The sequence below is a fragment of the Anopheles merus genome, chromosome 2R (genome assembly GCF_017562075.2).
Source record: "Anopheles merus strain MAF chromosome 2R, AmerM5.1, whole genome shotgun sequence".
NCBI classification, from domain to species: domain Eukaryota; kingdom Metazoa; phylum Arthropoda; class Insecta; order Diptera; family Culicidae; genus Anopheles; species Anopheles merus.
The window spans coordinates 3,923,845-3,940,673 of NC_054082.1; the positions used below are offsets into that span (position 1 = coordinate 3,923,845).

General features: G+C 46.0%; 1 protein-coding gene across 1 annotated transcript in view; it reads right to left on the reverse strand.

Moving 5' to 3' along the window:
• LOC121603640 (microtubule-associated protein Jupiter) overlaps positions 1-16,436 on the reverse strand; it is a 109,173-nt gene extending 92,737 nt beyond the window's left edge. The window contains exon 1 of the mRNA XM_041932681.1: positions 15,898-16,436. Within this exon, the coding sequence (XP_041788615.1) occupies positions 15,898-15,953 (56 nt within the window). The 5' untranslated portion in view covers positions 15,954-16,436. The remainder of the gene's footprint in view (positions 1-15,897) is intronic.
• Between the last annotated feature and the right edge of the window lie 393 nt (positions 16,437-16,829).

Sequence of the window (16,829 nt, forward strand, 5' to 3'; positions counted from 1 at the left end):
AATCAAGCAGAACAGTATTTTTGTGTATATTTAACATTTCGTTCCAAAAGTCACGATTTTTACAACGGAAAACCCCCCAGAGATCATTATATACACGCCCAACGCAACCCCTCACAGCCACCATCCATCCGCGTATGAAGAACTATTGTGTTTCCCTAAAATATGGCGGCATTTGCAGGCCCTTGCGGCATTTTTTCTGTACTTCTTGCTGCTTCGGTCGGTTTGCTTGCTTTCTTCGATAAAGATCGTCTTTTAGCTGCTTAAAACGATGCCGTACACAAGATGCAAACAAAGTGCACGGAGCGGAGAGCAAGAGCGACACAAAAAACTTTAATGCAAGTGCATCATGCTACACCACAGCTACGATATTTTGGCTGAAACAGCTAAATAAAACAGCAACGATGAGAAGATGAAGCTGCACACAGGAACTGGTTTCTGAGTGCCCTTTGTAACGCGCCGTATGTGTGCGTGTGTGCATGTCTCCTTCCCTTTTGTCAGTTTCCGTCTTCACGTTTAAACAGCTGATAATGAAGTTTTCTGTTCACGCGCTACATATTCGATGACCTCTTTGGTCACGAAATTGGGGTTGTGTGGCTTTTACAAAATTACTAGCCGATACAAAAACGATGACGTATTTTTTTCCTAATATTTTATTATCTTAAGCCAAAATGATAACCCACTTTTGGGACCTTTTCAAACCTTACCATTATGCTTATCTTGCCATCAAGTGCTATTTCTAATCGATCAACGTGCCGGTTCCTCAGCGGCGTGCAATATTTCCGCTTACGACATTCATAATTTTATCGTTTCCGCCCTCGTTGATAAAACTGCATGCGTCGCCTTACCGGTAAGCTGGTGTTGCAAATATTGAACATGAAATTTACGATTCACTTTTCCTTTCGCTCGACGTAACCCACTCGAAATCGATACTCTGCAGCAGAATGGTAGCAGGAAGCGACGAACCAACGAACACACAACATTCAACGCATGCCCCATAAAGCACGTCCAAACCAGTGGAACGGATAGAATATTAACGAAAAAATGCATCACACGCGTGTAAAACTTTAAAAAATAGACTTATGTATCCTGCGAACGAGACAGTGAGGATGAGAACAAACGAATGGCTTCCACCAAACTAGCCAAACCAAAAGCCTCAACTGCCGGTTGATAAATTCCAAACACGGGTCCGAACCGGTGGAAAGCAAAATGGCCAAATGGTGGACGTAAAATGATTGAAAAATAAAATAACGCATTATAAATACCTTCACTCTATACGTCCGCTCGGTACGTGATCGGAAATTTGTTCAGTTTTGAGCCCGCTGAACCAGGGACAAGGGAGGGAGAGAAACGCCTCAGGGGCGTTAAATTTTGTATCCTCTATAGTCTCAGGGGTAACGATACAAAATTTAACAAAAATATACCAACACTTGAGCCGTATGGCGGAACAAGTGGACGCGACGCTAGTTCGTTTGTTATTTCAAGCATTTATCGTGGGACGAGTATTCAATTACCCTCACGTACCATGTCTGCATGATTCATAGCCGTGAAAAGGTCGTTTTTCAGTTTTGTTTTCAGTTTTGCTTTGCATTTTGTCCAATTTGCCAAACATTCCGCTGATTTAAATCAGATCCACATCAAAATGTTTGAGGATAACAGCTGACACGGTACCTTCAACCAAACCATTGCTTTGCCGATTATCTGATTCATAAATCGGTACTGTCTGACGTTGATGAACATGCATATTGTTATCTAATAACTATACGAAATTAGAATACATATGTCATAAATTAATATCTTTCTATGTGTCCGAAAAAACCGAAACCTAGGAAGACACCAAACATTATTTCTTACCCTAAGAGCACCCAAAGAAACGTTCTGTAATAATAGACTTTCCACTCGCACTTAAACGACCTTCACATTTATCAAACCATTCACAAGCTCTGTCTTAACAAACCAACCAGCGGGACACCTTTTTGAGGTGCGAAGAGATTGGCGTTGTGACCCACCTACGGAGACAAGACTCCGCTCAGTTGTCCCACGAGGCAACGTGTAATTCTTAATGAACTGCCGCGCTATCACCTAGCATTTGGACAGCTTTTGCCGATAGGTATGCATGCCCAACGTCTCTCGCCTTTGCTTTCAATGTGTACCAGTGGCCATGCCATCGGGACGTGGGAAGATCTGAAATCAAGCAAGCGATTCAACATCGAGGATCAACTTACGGGCGAGAATGTACACCGAAGCTCTAGTAAGCTGGATGACAAGTGTCTAGAGATTGGTCCAGTGTCATCGTTGGTAATATGAGCATGAATGTGTGGTTATGTGGCTGCGGTGGCTACTTTTCGCCCAACAGACCCACGGACGTACTGGACAAACGCGCAACCCTCCATTGCATCGTCATGATCATCATCAGAATTATTGTAATCAACGGATTGTATTCACCACAGGATGTGGTGTTGCTGTCTGTGCCTGGGTTTGGCCTCTTATCATGCACACAAAGGGCAAGCTTCTATGTATTCTCACCCATCTGCATGTCACTGCTGACTTGCCCTGTCGACAGCGATGCACGATTGCCATTGGTTACGCATGGTGTATCCGATCCGTCGCCGGGGAAGATCAAGGATCGTGGTCCTCAGCACACACCGAGCCCGCTCGTTTTCTGCCACAGAATTGCTCGCAGGAAACTCAAACGACCATACCACGGGACCTTCTTTCGTATGCAATGCGGGTCGACCGAACCGGCGACAACGACGACCAGCAACGTACGACTCCGGTAGTTCCAGTTGGCTAATGCAGATGAGGATGTTGAACCTCGGTTGCAACATTTTTACGTACGCGGCCCGTTCCGTTCCGTTCCGCTGTTTTGCTTTGCATCGTCGTTTCGTACCGTAGCACATTCCATAGGTGGGAAGCGGTCGAAGGGAGCGAACGAACACACATTATAATGGCAAATTATCGCAGACATTTTATGGGCTCGGTCTTGGGGGTCTTTAAAATATAGTTCGCAAAAGCGTTTAAACCGACAAAAAAACAATACACACACACATAGGCAACCAGCGGCAGCCACATAACGAAATGCAGAGCACACGAAAACAAAACATCCACCTGGAGACCCGGCCGGCAGGCGGCATCTCATTTGCATTTCATTCTGGTTTGCTTGCCGTTGTTGTTTTCGGTTGGTAAAAATGCTGCTCCAAATCGCATTCCTGGTTTAGCCGTGTGAAGACTATCCGAGCACTTTCTTTCCGTGGAGCCGACGTAGACTCTAGCCAGCTCTATTGTGCCAGTTCGATAAAAGGAAAAGAGTACGCCACTGGGCGGCATAAGAAGTTTCGCTTGCCCACACCGGTATTCTGCATCAAATAACGATTTAATCAGCTTACCAAAACACGAGAACTAGCCAGTGCCGTTTTTTTTTTGTAAAACCAACTAGTTTAAAGAAAAGGCAAATGTTGGATATTTTTTGCACATCTGTTCACAGCTTGATAACATTTTCAGCTCACAAACAAACCAACCTTGTGGCACTTACTGATATCCTACACACAAGTTGCCCCTAATTAACACCAAACGATAAAGACATAAAATTCTTTATCGCCTTCACACAAAAATAAGCTGATCACTGCAAGCTTACACCGCAGGATAACCTCCTTTGCACAACTACCAGTGTGTGTGTACAGCTTTCCGATCAGGCGCCAACCACACTGTCCCGGGAGGCGACGCAGAACGTTCCACCCGAAAAAGGGAATCCGTAAAAATACAGGTTAAATTGTACGCTTCACCTTATAAAGCTACATTCGGCGAGAAATGATTTCGCCACGATCACGCGGAACAGCGGACACGGCACGGAAAATGTCAACCGGTCTCTCACGTGTACGCAGTGTACTCGCAACTCGAGCTTCAATCTCCTTCTTCAGTCGATTTCACAGGACGCCGAACGAGATTTTCAATTCGCCTCGCAATACAAAAAAATCATAATCCAAAGAAATACGTACCTGAAATGAGAAGGAGAAAAATAGAAAATTAGACACACTTTTCAAGCTACAACTGTAGAATAATATAATGCGGTACTGATAGTGTAGATGGCAAAGCATTACATCTTTCCTTCAGCGGGCTACTCTATTCAACCAATTCATAACAGGAAGCGTACCCCTGTGCAGTGTCATCCATTGCGTCAGGTGTGTTTATCATAATTACCTATCTATTTTCCCCAGTCTCCTCTCTTACTCCCCCCTCGGGAAAGTGATTACACCCTCGAGATACACTCAGAGGGCTACAGGTTCACCCTCTGTGTATGGGCATCCCCTGCCTGCACTGATAATAATTGCCCAGTTCCTATCGTTTTCCGAGATGTGTCACCGAGTCCACACCGACCGGGCACAGCTGTCAGCTGTTTTCCGTTCAGCGCAGGAGTGGAGCTGTTTGTGTACTTTGGTGATTACAAACAGCAGCCGCACGGGTGGGATTTAATTTTAGTTGGTACGTAATGACGAAAGTATGTCGTCGGTCCTCACTAGTGTGTACAAATTCTTCTGCTTTCCGAAATATGTCACATGATCATCGCTATCAGCGAGATCGACAGGAGTATTATTCATCTCTGATGATGTGTGAGATTAGCCACCCCCCTTCGCGATGAGACACACCCAGCACAGTTCGATTCCCTTTATCTATGCGTAGTTGAGTATAGAAAAATAGAAAACGAGTTCCATTGCCCGTTGGACACTAGTCGCCTTTGATGACTAAAACAGACATCTGTAGCCCCTGCGAGCCATCATCAGAAGGGTCGCCCTCTGCACAATAATTGACGGGATTCCCTCTTCGCTGGTTCGTTCAGCGGTAAGGTATGAGTGCAACTGTGCTCGATTCCCCTCTTTTCATTATGACGGCCAATTGCTCTACGCACTGCTGGATAAGAGGCTTGATTGTGTCGCTTCCAATCGATTGAGTGAGGGTGCTTGTTCTGACGAAATGCAACCTACTCCGCTAGACGCATGAACCAGGAATATAGGAGCAAACTCCATCAACGGAGCTGCCATATAGTACACTGGAGGCCTTTTATTGTGCCTCCGAATTTACCGTGCACTAGTTCTTCAATCTAAAACCATCATTAATCTTGCCAAGCTCTGCAAAGAAGCAATATTTCCTCATCCATTTCCTCCTGATGCGCGGGCCACTGCACCTTGATTGTCTTATGGACCAATTAAACTCAATTCAGACAGTAAATTGAATGGATGGGTGCATCAATTATTCCACACTTTCTCCCACGTCCCAGCACACACTCTGCACTCCAGTGGTTCCTTATCGTTTGTTAAGTGAAATATTTAAATTAAGCTGGAAAATCAGCGAAACGAAGTGCGATGCTCAATTCCGTGTAGGGTGTTGTGTGTTTCGAAAACCACACAGTCTACGCGTTAGGCGCCACATGCACCGATTTAGGGGAACGCTAGCACCAGAGTCGTAGTTATTACACATGAATAACATTAAGCCAAATTGAGCATTCTCGTGTCTACAAACGAATCCCTTTCCATGGAGCATAATTCACTTTCCCTTTCGAGGTGATGCACTTATCGCACCCTCTCTCCCTTATGCACCAACAATGTTCTGAACCATCAAATATGGACAGATGGACACACGTACAGCGTTACCCCAACACCCCAAACCCTTCCTGACACAAACGAGTCGTTGCGTAAAAAAAGTGTGTCTTTAACCACGGCCGTCCACCGCCATCGGACATTGACTCGACGCGTCTCGTTGCCAGGCGCCGGGTTAAAAGCACGTGTCCATAAACACGCCATTAATCGAACGTCGCAGTCGCGCCTTTCGGACACCGGCCGGCGTCGGTGGCGAACATTGGGTGTTGTTGTATCGCGTGACAAAACCTCCCCGGCGCTCGAATCGATCCGCGGGCCTAGTCACAATCGGATTCGATCTCCGCTTTCCAGAATAAACGGTGTCCACTCTACAGTCGACGACCTTAATCTGTCATTTGCAGCCTTTTTTTTTTTGTTTCTCGCCCCATTGCCTCGATCAAATGATAGTAATTTCTGGTCGTGTACTTTTTTCGGTCGGTGCTAGTCTCTTGCTTCGTTTAATTTTCTAGCCCCATTGAACGCGAGGGTGAAAGAAATTGTCACGTCACGTCGTCTACCGATTGGCGACATTTATTACAATGTTTCTTCGCTTCAGAGGGGTAACAGACCTACGTGTGTGTATGCAAAGGTTCCGTGCAGGCTTGAAATAGATTATTATTACTCTACATGTACTCTGCCCCATCCGCACACGCTGGACGCTCTAATCAGCCATGCTTGGTGCAAGAACCAACAAACCGAGAATTCCTCGGGAAAGCAAACAATCCAAACCCTGGCCACGGACCAACTTATTTCGTCCAAGCTGAACAGGAAAAGCACGTCACGTCATTGCAACGCCGTCCGGAACTGATAAGAAGCAGAACGAATCGTTTTCGAACCAGCAGAACGAAGCGTTAGGCATGAAAAACGGACACGCATCATGCGAAATTATCGTACCGAGTGCTGGTCTCGAACGATCGAGGCACACACTCGCGTCACTTGATGCCACCAGCGGCACCAGCACCAGCACAAGCAGCAACGGCAGCTGGCCTACGAGACGAATCTCAAACGGACGAACTGTAGTGCGGGCGTGACCGTTCCCTCCAACACGCAGACGAAAGAATTTAGAATTGCTTAAACTTTTACACACAAAAACGCGTCTAAAGCTGTGCGGTGTATGAGTTTCAAATGACGCAATGATCATCTGTTCATGAATCGACTTCATTACAGCGAAAAAAAAATTGCACAAAAAATGGCCAAGAGCAATCAATTAGATGCAACGGTGGAGATAAAACTATTAATCATGCACAAGAAGATGAAATGGAAACAAAACCGACCAAGTCATCATATTAATCAACACGCGCGCAGCTAAATTAGCCAACAACAAATGAAACACACACGGCTTATTGTTTTCCAAACTGCCATTAGCTGTTCCAGAACGTTAATTCCCTTCGAGACGCCGGCGCGCAATCTTCTCTAATTCTTCCGTCCAGCAGCAATTGCCTTCACCGCAGCACGCAACTTCTCCCCATCGATAAGAAGTCTTGCGTTTACAAACATGCACTGATTTCTTACGGCCAGTCCGGCTATTCTAGACATTCCGCTACAGTCCATTGAGGTCACGCAAAATCAATGTCGTCTATGAGGGTCTGTTGGTCGGCCGGCAACATCAAGCGCGATCGTACCATGATCGTACCCCGATCGCGTTTCCAGGACAGCGAGATGTCGTCCCCCGATGTCAGAAACAATTTAATCTGCGGCCTGTTAAGCGATAATTATTTGTAGAATGAGCATTTTATACTTTGTAACTGCTAGCTTCCGGAAGGCTTTACGGAGCTATTTGTACCCTGAGTGGCTTAAAATACCGGATATAAATGCTATTGTTTACTTTTAGCCGATGTTAATTCTGCGGCTACCGATGACACCAATTTTCCCACCAAGATGATTCCACAGAATGACACGAAGAAATTAACCATTAACCATTATCTCGCTGGAGAGCTTCTCTGGTCCACTCAGGTGCGGAGACGACCTCAACCGCTGAGCCCCGAGCAAACTCAATTATCTTGATGGAACGCGATGGAAGAACGAAGCAAGCAAAGGTAGAGAAATTGTTCCCACTGTGACCTGCATCTGCTGGCGACCAGCAACACAACATTCAGGCCACAAACCTCCCCATCCTCAAGCATGCTTCCAAGTTGTCAGCATCGAGAGCCGGCTGACTCGGACCGTAATGTCCAAGTAGAGATTTCGCCCGAGCGACCTGTTGAGAGATGAGAGTGTGGCCCGTGCCCGTGGCGTTGGTTCCATTGGTCAATATTTGTCGAAACATCTACTCCAAACTTGACCGCTGTTGCCTCTTGTTAGCTGCATTCTCCTATCGCACTTGATACCACAATGCCGTCACAAGAAAGTTTGTGTAAGTGTGTGAATGGGTTTCTCCGGCCCCCTTAATGGCTTGGCGTCACATTCCGGAACAGGAAGAGGGACAGCACGGGATCGTCGGCACCCACCGACGACTTAATCATAGTCACAAGATTTCACATTCCACAAATAAACAGCGGCTTGTCGCTTTTGAAAAATGTGCGGGTTCTTCTCGAGACTGTGGCGGTGTTCGTTAGCCACACTAGAGTCTAATTTGAATCGATTGGGAACGAGCCGAAATACAAGTTATAGTTATCTCACTATACCGGTCAATTGATTGTTGCCAAATAATACCCGACGAGGACTGTGCTACCGTCGTCGCAGTGTGCTCCATATTTCGTCGTCTTCTTGGGAACTGGTCCCCCTCTCTCGCTCTCTTTCTAATTTGGTATTTAAATTTTATGTCAAACATACACCTCTGCATCCCACAAGCTGGCCTTACACGCGTCCACACACACCGATTGGTGTCTCTTGAGATTCACGACGAAGTGGATAAGGAGAATATAGATTTTGCCAAAACAAAAAAAAAAAAATACATCTCCAACACTCTTTTGGGAATTGGTCGGGAGTCGACCTCGAGCGGAGACTTCTTGGTCGTCTCGGTCACCAGAGCTGTCCTTGAACATGGAAGCACGATCACACACTTCCAACGAGTACCACACTACTCTCTACAATCAGTTGAATGTAGACAAAAAAGCAATGGATTGATTGGGCGGACACATCGTTGCTCCTAACCGTTAAATGCAACGTCTAGTCAATCGGTACCAGGAGTACAATTACTGCCGCCAATCGACAGCTTACCCAATGGGATGCTCTCGGACTGGAACCCCACACCGGAGAAAAAGTACCCTTGACTCTGACTTTGAACTCCGTGAAAGGTGTCGGGAACTGATTTTGGAACCAGCACCTCGACACTCCGAACCTATTTGGATTTTCCCCTCATGTACCGTTAGCGGGTGGCAACACTGGACAGACGATGGTCAGTCCGCCCAGCTCCTATCTCGAATCCCAACGGATCACACGTCCGGAAGACAGGTCCGTCTCGCTTTAGGATCCGTCCCGTCCTCCACCAACTAGACGGACGGTAGTCTAAAATCAATTTTTAGTGCCCTTCTTCCATTTCGTTTTCCTCCCATATCGACCTGAGCGCACTAGTCTAGCCATACCAAACCATTGGAAACCATTGGAGGATTGTGGTGTGCAGTCGTTTTTTGCCACCCACGAAAAAGAGGGGCTTCAGAAATGAGTTTTTTCTCCCTCTTCTATTTTATGTTAGTGCCTAACAGCTTCGTAGGACCTATGTCTATGCTTTATGTTAAACACCAGCACACAGCCAAAGAGCAGAGCAGGCAAAAAAACGGAACAACGTGAAGCAGCATACGATTTCACCTTCTCCTCTTCACACCAAACGAGGCCCACTAACCGGCAAGAGCCGGCGATACATCGACAAGAGTGTGCGCGGGTTGACGTTGACGCTGTTGTGTTCTGTTTTATTCTCTGCTGTTGCTGTTCTTCTTTAATTCATTTAGCATACCAGCTTGCCTCTATCAACGTCCCACCACCAATCCCACACACTCTGGCCTGCCTCTCTTGCCCTGGCCGCCGTCGTTGCTCGCCGTGATGCTTAAACGATAATCGATTTTTAAAAGCGTTGGCAAACTCTTTCAATGCTCCACACGCGCCAATGGACAACGTTCCCGAGCCCGGCTGACCATTCGATCGATACCTATTTGGAACAGATTTGGCTGCAGATTCCATGTTCGACACATATCTTCACTTTTGAACCCCCAATTGAAAGACGAAAAACACACACACACACACACACACACACACACACACACACACACACCACAGCGGGTGCTAGAAAGTGCGATCAGCAGACGCAAATGGCACAGTACGGACGAGTGCTAATCAGCACAAACATCTGCAACACTCCAAAGTTGCCAAAAGGGACCAGAGCAAGCCGCAAAGAACTGTGCAAAAAAAGAAAACATGGTCCAGCTGTTTCGGGTGCCGTTCGAGAAACGGCAGGGTTTTTGGGACACTTGTGTAAAACAGGAGAGCAATCAATCGAATTATTCAAATGTTACTCAAATCTCTTAACAGATCTACAAACTATCTTCTGTTTCCATGTCATGCACACAATTAAAACATTAGTTCTCGAAAAGCAGTGTGCAATGGACCTGTAAACCCTACACATATAAATAAATCCATAGATCAACACTCATCAGGGGATATTCCAACGCAATTGCTACAGTTTGTTTCAGCCGAATCCGGAAGACACTCATGGGATGACTCACTGAGAAGGAAGGGGCTACCCCCATTGCTATTTCCTGTCTGCGATGTAGGTTCTTGTTTGCCATTTTCAAGTGTGGCACTCTCCCTCTCCTGTAACCCCGCTCACCCATGTCCCTCTGTTTGCTATCTTTCGCTCTCTTAAAGATCATGTCTTGTTGTTGCTTCGTGCCCCCTTCTTGTTCACCAACGCGTCTAAACGCGCTTTGCTTCTCGGGCTGATGTGCGTTTGTGGAGTATTATTTTAAGATTTTTATTGACAAAGCACACGATTTCACGCTCGTTGGGTCGCTTTTCAATGGAAGACATGAACACAAAACCCCATCCACCCATCGGACTTCTTCATTAGTGCTTCCCGGAGGTGGGTCGAGGAGCACTATGCTTTGTGCTAACGTTATCCTACACATCGCCAATTAGGAAATGTGCCATTTTAGTCATCACCTCATACATCAAAACAAAACATCGTTCATCGCATTTGATTTATCTTTCGCGCCATAAAGCACACTCATAAAGTCGAGCGTTGATGATACACTTTAAACGCGACAAATGGACACGCCACAGCTTATCAGGTGCTTTCACACGGCTTTTTCTGTTCCTTTTGGAGTTTGGAACAACTCGACGGCGTGTAAAGCACCATCACCAACCGCGGGCATCCATTACGTCAAATCTAGAGCTACATTTTTCATGAGTGTGCTGAAACGGGCCGCAATACAGTGTTGCAAACGCTGTTGTCAGCCATTGCTCTTCCTCCTCTTGGCTTTCAATAAAACTGCTTGCAGCAAAATTCGACTCCCACTTAGCACCGGCGTGCCAATCACTCTTGCAATTGCAAGCCTCGATTTTCCAATGACATTGGCCTGTCAATGTGTGTACTTCTTTTTTTTTGCAACACTTTTTCATCCCAGTGCCAATCATAGCCGCCCAACTCGGCATACATCTTTCCCCCGTGCCGAGCCCTGTCGTGCCGCCGATGAAGATGAAAGGTCAGAGTCCGGTGTCCGTGTTCCTGGCCGGCTGTAGAATGAATTATGAGCTGTCTCGATCGAATGGCATAGCGAACAATCACTATCGCAAGAAGGATTCAAAGAGTGCACGATGATATCCGGCGGTAGAGCGTGCCGACAATTCGCAGAGTAATTATTCAAACCTCCAAACGGGGAACGAAGTGCTTGGAGACTTGGTGGGATGTGGGAGAAATACTACTTTACAGGATTGTAACATAATCCCACCGACAAAGTAAGACCGTTTGCTTCATCGGAAAAACGTTATTCTCGACCAGTTTAAACACTCTATTCGATGATCTTACGCAGCACCATTAAAGCCATATTAAATGCATTTACGCACACAGCACCCAACCGCAACCATCCTTGGGCGACTCTCGTCTACATTTTCTTCCTTTCGGAGCCGTGTGCTGTGCGTGGTAATGTGGTTCGATTGGCCTTACTCACAGCAATCACCATCATCATCATCATCATCGGTATGCAGAGCACAAACACACACGGCCGGCACGGACAGGACGATCACAGACGATCTTGAAACCATAACTCATCGCGCTCAACGACAAAGATGACTCCTCCGTCTGGGACAAAGGCAACAAAAGGGACACACATTTCATCTTCCTGTGGGACGCGCAACCTCGTTCCCAGTTTTGGACGCGATGAAAACCGAAAGTCTAGTGTGTCTAAACGGGTTTCTGTAATCGTGTAGGATTGTTGCGTTCTTTTTTCATTTCTTTCCTTTGTCATACTTTTAGGTGTGTCACCTGAATGAATTTGTTCAAAAGTGAGAAAGAATGGTTTTGAGGGGGTTGAGGAATCGTCATTTATCTATCGCCGGAGGGACTGTTTAAGTGTTGGGATTAAAACTCTAAAACATTTTTACCGAAAACATGAAAAATTTTTGGGAAAAGATAATTTCCAACAGCCAAACCCAGTTCCAGAAAAAATCAATTAGCGATTCTACATTGACCAAATCGCCCTTCGTCCGTGAAGGTTACACCATACACAACACACGTCACTTGCCCTTTGATAAAAGCATCCACTTAAGGCTTTCATAGGGACAATATGGAGAAGTCTAATGGTGTGATTCACTTCCAACAAATGGTCAGTTCGGTTCCACCAGATGTCCAGCCCATTAGAACAATTATTGACCAGACGAAAAGAAATAAATGTATTTCATGTGGTATCGGATTACCATGGAGAAAGAAGGAATTATTAATCCTAAACCACATCCCCCTTGCGGGTTGTTATAAGTTTAGCTTTCAAAAGCAGATTAAAGTTCACTGAAGTATGTTTTACTGTACAGTTCGTTATTCGACTTTATGTGAACTATCAACCAGACAAATAAGTTGATGTTTTTCCATGTTTGAATGTACGAGTAAGAGAATCAAACACACTAAATAAATTCTATTCAACACAGCCCCAATGGTACCAACAAAATCACTCGCTGTTTCTTCGACCTCTACAATTCTACGATTCACTTGAATCTTTCCACAGTGATGAATAGCACTGAAACAAATAATAAATAAAAATTATTTCCCTCTCGATAGGATGCACATGAATGAAACTCAATCGAGGATCGAAATGGTTCCTCAAAGGAGGGAGAGCAAACAGTTCAAGACTGTTCGTTCATCACATCATTTCCTGCACACAACAAGGCGGCGGCATCCATGACTCATCAGCTCTCGAACGAACGCCAATGTCTGTTTGCTTCATTTTTTTTCCTTCAAACCACCAAACCAAAGTGCAATTGCTTTTTTCATCCCTGAATAAGAAAAGGGAACATACTGTGCGCCGTGGAGCTATGAAAATTGACGCCGCGTTCATGCCTCACGCCTTCATCACGCGTCGCTTCGCATCTCCGGTGAAGTTGTCAAAGAAAGCGATCAGTTTACGATGCGGCAGCAATATTGCAAAGCAGATCCGTGCAGTAGAAACAAAGACATCAAGGGAGTGTTCGTGTGCTGCCGCTCGTCATTATGGAAATGTGATTGAACGGGAGATTATGTCGCGATGGAGAATGCAGCTGCGGCAGCGTGAAGATAAAGCAACAGACAGACGACAAGCGAGAAGTGTCGTGAGAGATGTGATTATAATTACAAAACCATCGTTTTATATGGAGTGCGAAACGGGTGCATTATTTCCTCCAAAAAAAACAAAAAACACCATAAAATCGCTCCTTTACAAGTTGCTGCCGGTCGACCTGCGACCGAATTTGGCGCGGTATATTGTTGTACGGTGTAACCTTGAGCCGGAATGGATTCTACAATAGCGCTAACCTATATGGGAACAAAGCGAAGACAAGTCCGTTCTTCTACACAAGAGCTGCGGGTTAAAGCAGATGTAGATTGGCCAAAAACCGAAACCCCATTACCGAAAAAGTGTTCCGATCTTGAGCTGCGTGTGTAAGCTAAGATTTCCGCAAATACAGGGCAAAAAAAGAGACTAGAACCAAGAGCAATTTGCCCACGGACCGTAGGTAACTCATAATAATACGGTCCCAACAAGCATGCGGAATCGTTCTCCTAGCCCCTTGTGCCTAACTAGACGCCACGCGGGTGTGCTTGCTGCCTAGTTTTAATCGCTGTGCCTACGTAGAACGCTCGCAAATGGTAGGCAAAGCAAAACAAAACCGGCTTACACCACATTGCGGTCGCCGTTAGAAATGGAAGGTTCAATCGCCCAAAGCGATCTCGTGCGATCGTGTGAGTGAGTTAAGATGTTGGGGATTTGTAATTATTGAAAGCTTTCGCTTTATGGGAAGGTGCAGCGCCCACACGGTCGGTGTGTCGTGTGCGCCGGGCCAACTTGCTTGCTTGCGTTTGCAAAATTTATAAATGCAACCAACCACCAGCCACCTGGGCGAAACCGGCATGAAGGTGTGTGTTTGTAGCCTGCCTGCGGTTGTGCTAAACTCCGGAGATGCCGGAAAAGCAACGTACACTTGAGCGCCACCAAATCGAGCGCTGGGAGCGCTGACTAAGAACCTACAGCCCACCATAAAGATTGACGAGCCGTTACGGGAGCCAAAAGGGAGCAGCCCGCCAAACAATAAAATTCATCTGACCGGTGTGTGCATATAAAGGTCCATTTCTTCCCATTATCTCGTACACCCTTCACAAACCACCGATATGGTGGCATATTTCTGATGGGCAGGAAACGAGCCTAACAACCGATCGGCGGGATTCACATTCCGAACCCACTCGAGGGAGGAACTCTACAGCCAAATACCACAGAACAATTTGTTTGCTCCTCTCGACTAACGAGCGATGATCTTTACATAGAAGCGAGCTGCGGGAACAGACAATCACCTGATGTGTCTCGGGATCGTTCGTTCAAGAAAAAGACTCCAGCACACAACAAGCCGACTGGCTAGTTCTCGCATGCCATTTGCTGTACGGTGAAAAATTTGAGGCATTTTTGTACGCACTGGAAGGGTTCTGGTATCTCTCGCTCCATGCTCCAGTTGTTGTTCTTGAAGTGTCTCTCACCAGAACAGGGAGTGGCGTGTCCCCCCCCTAGCCAGTGGAAGGATTCCTCCGACTTGTAGGTATGCGGTGGACATATTAGCATTAGCGACCGGACTAACGTGTGCCAATCGGTAGCTGGCTGGCGGTCGGTTCGTCGGTCCACCTTGATACAATCTTTAGTACCATTTAATTCACGCTATTGTGAACAATTTTATGGTGCCAAGATTAATTTATCCTCAGTAGCACGCTCGTTTGCATTACGGCTAGCGGTTTATGGGTTCGGAATTACAATCAGAACGTGCGGCCACCAGGCCAAGATGCTTCGATGTGATACGGCGACGTTGTAAATCAAATTATGCATCGTTTGAAGTCGGTTTTATGAACTTTTAATGTATTTTACAGTAATTGGACTAATTGATACAGCTTTAAATTGAATAATGAAGATCTTCGTTTATAATTTACATCTTCTATGTTCACATCACCAATTAAACATTAAAACGCTCGTTTTTGAGCATTTTCATTAATGACTAAACGATGATTTTCATGTTTTCGATCCTCTCCCAAAAATGGGCATTACGCTCAATTGGGAAACGAGGCATTAGATGGCTGACGGACCCGTACTTAAAGGGTTACAAAGAGAAGAACCTTTTCCCCCCTTCAAAAGTACGTCATGATCGCGATGACCTTTGCATTCTTTTTGTACATCGCAGCAATCTGTTTCACCACTGCAGAGACCACTGCTCTCTATTCCCATTTGACGATGCTTCTGTTTCGCTCGTCTGCTGTGCTGCCGCCACAAACCCAACCCCGGCCAGATGATGACGGTAAACGCGATCGTACAAGAGACGACTCCCAGAGCCCAGAGCAAAGAATCAGCCCCGCCGTCAGCCCCCCAGGAATGGGAACGATAGAACAATCCTGTCCTGCGGCGCGAGAGCGCGTCGACCTTTGTTTGTCGTTGCCGGCGTGGGGCTTCAGCAGCTCAAGCTCCAAAAGCAGAGCGAATCTGACAAGAAAGAGCCGGCGCAAGAGAAGCTAAAACAGCCGCCGCCGCCGCCTCTGCAGCAGGAAAGCAAACACACAGCTAAACCGGCCAAGTGGCAACGCGCCCGGACGCTCCGAAACCGGTAGACAGGATTCTGAACTTACTTGCTAGAAGCCTTGGAGTTTTCGCCAAATCCGACCGTGAAGTTTGTCGAAGTCATGTTGATGCTGCTGCTACTGCCCGTTGACGAGTTTGACCGGAACCACAAACAAGGAAATCGCGCACACACGGACACTATCAAACGATGGCTCTGTTTCGCTATATCGCACAAACACGATACAATGCGGACAGACAAATGGTGGTATGTGGCTGGTTTGTTTGGTAAGTTTCAAATCGTTGCAAAATTAACGGCTCGCGCGTGACAGATCGCACGGATTTCACAACTGGACGACGCGCGTGATGGGACGAAATTCACGAGAGAGAAAAAAAAAACACTTTACGCACTGGGTATCCTTTTTCTGTAGGATAGCACCGATCGATCGAGGCTGTGGTTTTGCAAATCTGGTTTGGAAAGCACACGCGGGTAACGAAATAGAAATATGTTTTAGCACGAGCGTAAACAAAACACCTCCGAGCACGAGAACGGTTTCAAATTAAGTGAGAGAGAACGACGAGCGTGTCCGGCGTTGTAACCGACGGGAACTGAAATTGAGAGCTGAAGGGAACGTACGCTCGACATGAGCAGGTTATGTCATCTGACGAACGGACATGTCAAACGATGGGGAAATTTATTTTGACAGTGCTGATGCCCCAGAATTTACCTCGTTCTGGAAATCAGCACATTGCTTTATTCCATCTAATTTCATTCTTTGATGATGAAATGTGTTTCCATAAGCAATATTTCCCGGAATAAATGGCTCAAAAGATGTTTATTTTTCTATCAAATCATATTTTGACCAGATACATTTGACGGCGGTTCATTGTTCTCGCTTATACTGCCGCTTTTGGTACTTCCAAAACAAAACATGCTATTTTAAAAGGAAAAATAATGTAAAGCGATGCTGACCCGTAAATTGTTCTAACATTTACATTACAT